We start from the raw sequence: 4,528 nt of genomic DNA on the forward strand, positions 1-4,528 counted from the left end.
AAGTGCACACAGGCGTCGGATAGGGACCATCTCTCTGCCGTTTTCTGAACACTTCCCTTAGGTCAAGGACACTGCACTCCAGTGTAGATCTAGATTTTTGTCCAAATTTCAACCTAAATTAATTCACTGTCCCACTCCCACCATTGGGCCTCAGTTTCCTCATCTGTCAAATGAGGGAGTTGGGTCAGATGCTTTCTAAGGTTTTTTTTTTTAGCAGCGATAGTTTATGATTGTTTGCCTCTTGGCATACAAGTGTTGACGAAGACAGTCAAATTATAAAATATTTGAAGAGATTTATTCTGAGTCAAATACGAGGGACCGATGGCCCGTGAGACATGTGCCCAAGACGGCGGGGCCGTAACTTGGTTTTATACATTTTAGGGCGACATAAGGCATCAGTCAGTACATGTAAGGATGTACATTGGTTTATTCTGGAAAGGTGGGACACGTGGAAGGGGGTTAGCGGACCTTCCAGGTCATAGGTAGATTCAAAGATTTTCTGATTGGGAATTGGTTGAAAGAACTAAGTTGGCTTTTCCGGTTGCGGCGTCGCGCGGTAAGCTGCTTTAGTCCACGTTCACAGCCATGCCGTCCAAGGGTCCGCTGCAGTCCGTGCAGGTCTTCGGACGCAAGAAGACAGCTACAGCTGTTGCGCACTGCAAACGTGGCAATGGCCTCATCAAGGTGAACGGGCGGCCCCTGGAGATGATCGAGCCGCGTACCCTCCGATACAAGCTGCTGGAGCCAGTTCTGCTTCTTGGCAAGCAGCGATTTGCTGGTGTGGATATCCGGGTCCGTGTGAAGGGTGGTGGTCACGTGGCCCAGATTTATGCTATCCGTCAGTCCATCTCCAGAGCCCTGGTGGCCTATTACCAGAAACATGTGGATGAGGCTTCCAAGAAGGAGATCAAAGACATCCTCATCCAGTATGACCGTACCCTGCTGGTAGCTGATCCCCGGCGCTGTGAATCCAAAAAGTTTGGAGGCCCTGGTGCCCGTGCTCGCTACCTGAAATCCTACCGATAAGCGCATCCTGATGATCAAAGATCACCTGTATAATAAAGTTCTTGAGGGATTTTACTGTTTCAAGAAAAAAAAAAAAAGATTTAAGTTGTTGTCTAAAGACTTGTAATCAGCCAGGTGCAGTGGCTCACACCTGTAATTCCTGCACTTTGGGAAGCCGAGGCAGGTAGATCACCTGAGGTAAGGAATTCAAGACCAGTCTGGCTAACATGGTGAAACCCCATCTCTACTAAAAATGCAAAAATTAGCCAGGCATGGTGGCGGGTGCCTGTAATCCCAGCTACTTGGGAGGCTGAAGTGGGAGAATTGCTTGAACCCAGAAGGCGCAGGCTGCAGTAAGCTGAGATTGTGCCACTGCACTCCAGCCTGGGCAACAGAGCAAGACTCTGTCTCAAAAAGTATTTTTTAAAAAGGCTTGGAATCAATAGAAAGAAATATCTGAGTCAAGATAAGGGATTGTGGAGACCAAGCTTCTATTACACAGGTGAAGCCTCAAGGTATAGGCTTGAGAGAAAATAGATTGTAAATGTTTCTTATCAGACTTAAAGTCTTTTCATCAGTAATTCCAAAAGGATGAGGGTATGGTGAGGCATGTTGGGCTCTTGCTTCCCATCAGGACCAGAACCAGTTTTTCAGGTTAACTGGAGTGCCCTTGGCTGAGAGGAGGGATCCATTCAGATAGTTGGGTGGGGGGTGCTTGGGATTTTATTTTTGGTTTATACAAGTGTCTGGTGGCACTCAACTGGTGGCAACTTGAGGGCAGAGTCTGTGTATCTTTTCCTCAAAGCCATGCCCTATATCTTCTCTGACACTGAATGCTAAAAAATATTTTAGTATGGTGGCGCGATCTCGGCTCACTGCAACCTCCGCCTCCCTGAGGCAGGTTCGAGTTATTCTCCTGTCTCAGCCTCCTAAGTAGCTGGGATTACAGGTGCATGCCACCACACCCAGCTAATTTTTGTATTTTTAGTAGAGATGGGGTTTCACCATGTTGGCCAGACTGGTCTTGAACTCCTGACCTCAGGTAATATGCCCACCTCAGCCTCTCAAAGTGTTGGGATTACAGGCGTGAGCGACTGCGCCCGGCCAAAAAAGGTTTATTGACAATTATTAACATATTTAGCGTGTGTTGTGTGCCAAATGTGCCACATAGGATCCCCTCATATGGCTTTGTGCTGGCCACTGCCACACACCTGTGACCTAGAACTGGTTCAACACTTTTTACCTGTGCCTCCTTGGACAAGTAACATACTGTGTCTCAATTCCCTCAACTATAAGATGGGGATTAAACGACAGTGCCTGTAAGCACTTGGTAAATGTTCTTATTAGATAGACATTATTATTTTGGTTTTATAGATGAAAAAATTAAGACTTAGAGAGTTTAAATAACTTTTCCAAACCAGCATGGCCAATAAGTAACACATCTAAGATTATGAGCAAGATCCAAAGCCCATGTTGACTCCTTAAACTCTATGCTACACTAGTCCCCTATTGTTGAATGACTGAATACAAGAACAAGTGAATGAATGAGTGAATTAGATTATTTATTACTGATGGCAATGATAATAGCTGGCATTTGACTCTTCCATAAGGAGGATATTGGTACCAGAATATGTCTCTTCCTCATTCCCTAGGACCAACTAAGAAAGAAATGAAGCTGGGTACGGTGGCTTACGCCTATAATCCCAGCACTTTGGGAGGCCAAGGTGGGTGGATCACTGGAGGTCAGGAGTTCAAGACTAGCCTGACCAACACGGAGAAACCCCATCTTAAAAAAAAAAAAAGAAAAGAAAATGGAAACAATTACAAACGAAAAACAAAAAAACAAAACAAAGTGCCTCTTTATGATGGAAAAAAATACAGGTTTCTTCTAAATCAGGAGTGTTCAACCTTTTGGCTTCCCTGGGACACATTGGAAGAAGAATTGTCTTGGGCCACACATAAAATACACTAATGATAGATGATGATCTTTAAAAAAAAAAAAAAAAAAAAGCTGCAAAAGAATCTCAATGTTTTAAGAAAATTTACGAATTTGTGTTGGGCCACATTCAAAGCTGTCCTGGGCCCTGGACATGACCCAGGACAGCATCATTGGACAAACTTGTCCTAAATCAGTGAGTACTTATTAACCATCTACTTTGTGGCACTATTAGGGCTGGGCGCTGTGGGACTAGAGATATCCCTGACCTTTAAAGCTTGCAGTCTCTCAGGAGAAACAAACACACGCAAAGTCTGAGTTGTAATGCAAGACAGTACGTTATGACATCCTCCGACAAGGTAATACAGATGATCTGTGTTGAGCAGAAAAGGAACACAGCACAGGCTTGAGAATCCTGGGAAAGCTTCATGAAAGAGAACACAGGCTGTCTTGAAGAATGAGGAATTTTCTTTGATGTTATCTTTGATTATTTTCTCTCCTTTGTCTCCTACAACCAGTTGGTCAGTCACCAAGGGCTACCAGTCGTTTCCCAGTGACTCTCACCACCAATCCCTTTCTTTCCAGTCCAGTGGCCATTATCCCAGTTCAGCCCCCCATCGCTTCATGCCTGGAAGTGCCCTAACATCTATTACTTGTTTCCTTGCTGCCAGCCTTTACCTTTTTAATTCATGCTGTCTGCCTCTTTGGGATTAGCTTTCTTGTTTTACGTCACTCCAGTAATTCATTCATTCCAACTCCTCTTCAACTACTAGTTATTGTGCATCTACTGTGTGCCAGGCACCATTCTTCTAGCTACTGGGGATTCAGCATTGAACAAGACAGGCAAGAAAAATCCCTGACTTGCTAAAACCTACATACTAGGTTAAACAAAAAACAAAAACAAAAAAACCTCTAATGGAGACCTTTCACTTTGAAGATTAGAGTCCAGACCGGGTGCCGTGACTAATGCCGCCTATAATTCCAGCACTTTGGAAGGCTGAGGAGGGCAAATCACAAGGTCAGGAGTTCAAGATCAGCCTGGCCAACATGGTGAAACCCCATCTCTACTAAAAATACAAAAATTAGCCAGGCATGGTGGTGCGCTGTAATTCCAGCTACTTGGGAGGCTGAGACAAAAGAATTGCTTGAACCTGGGAGGCAGAGGTTGCAGTGAGCTGAGATCACACCACTGCACTCCAGCCTGGACGACAGAGCAAGACTCCATCTAAAAAAATCAAATAAAATAGGCCAGGTGCGGTGGCTCACGCCTGTAATCCCAGCACTTTGGGAGGCTGGGATGGGCAGATGACAAGGTCAGGAGGTGGAGACCATCCCGGCTAACATGGTGAAACGCTGTCTCTACTAAAAAAATAATAATAATAATCAAGACTAGAGGCCAGGCACAGTAGCTCACCCCTGTAATCTCAGCACTTTGGGAGGCCAAGGTGGGCAGATCATGCGGTCAGGAGTTTGAGACCAGCCTGGCCAACATAGTAAAACCCCGTTTCTATTAAAAATACGTAAAAAAAAATTAGCCAGGGGTGGTGGCGGGCGCCTGTGATCCCAGCTACTTGGGAGGCTGAGGCA

General features: G+C 45.2%; 1 protein-coding gene across 1 annotated transcript; it reads left to right on the forward strand.

Moving 5' to 3' along the window:
• Positions 1–525: 525 nt before the first annotated feature.
• Positions 526–1,109, forward strand: LOC101035751 (small ribosomal subunit protein uS9-like). The gene has a single exon (XM_039460037.2). It carries the CDS (start codon positions 586–588, stop codon positions 1,024–1,026), a length of 441 nt encoding a protein of 146 aa, XP_039315971.2. The 5' UTR covers positions 526–585; the 3' UTR covers positions 1,027–1,109.
• Positions 1,110–4,528: the final 3,419 nt, after the last annotated feature.

Source organism: Saimiri boliviensis, chromosome 19, assembly GCF_048565385.1.
Source record: "Saimiri boliviensis isolate mSaiBol1 chromosome 19, mSaiBol1.pri, whole genome shotgun sequence".
Classification (NCBI taxonomy): domain Eukaryota; kingdom Metazoa; phylum Chordata; class Mammalia; order Primates; family Cebidae; genus Saimiri; species Saimiri boliviensis.

Bases quoted from the DNA above. Each gene is read 5' to 3' on its own strand.
- LOC101035751 (XM_039460037.2), top strand. From the start codon at position 586: ATGCCGTCCAAGGGTCCGCTGCAGTCCGTGCAGGTCTTCGGACGCAAG.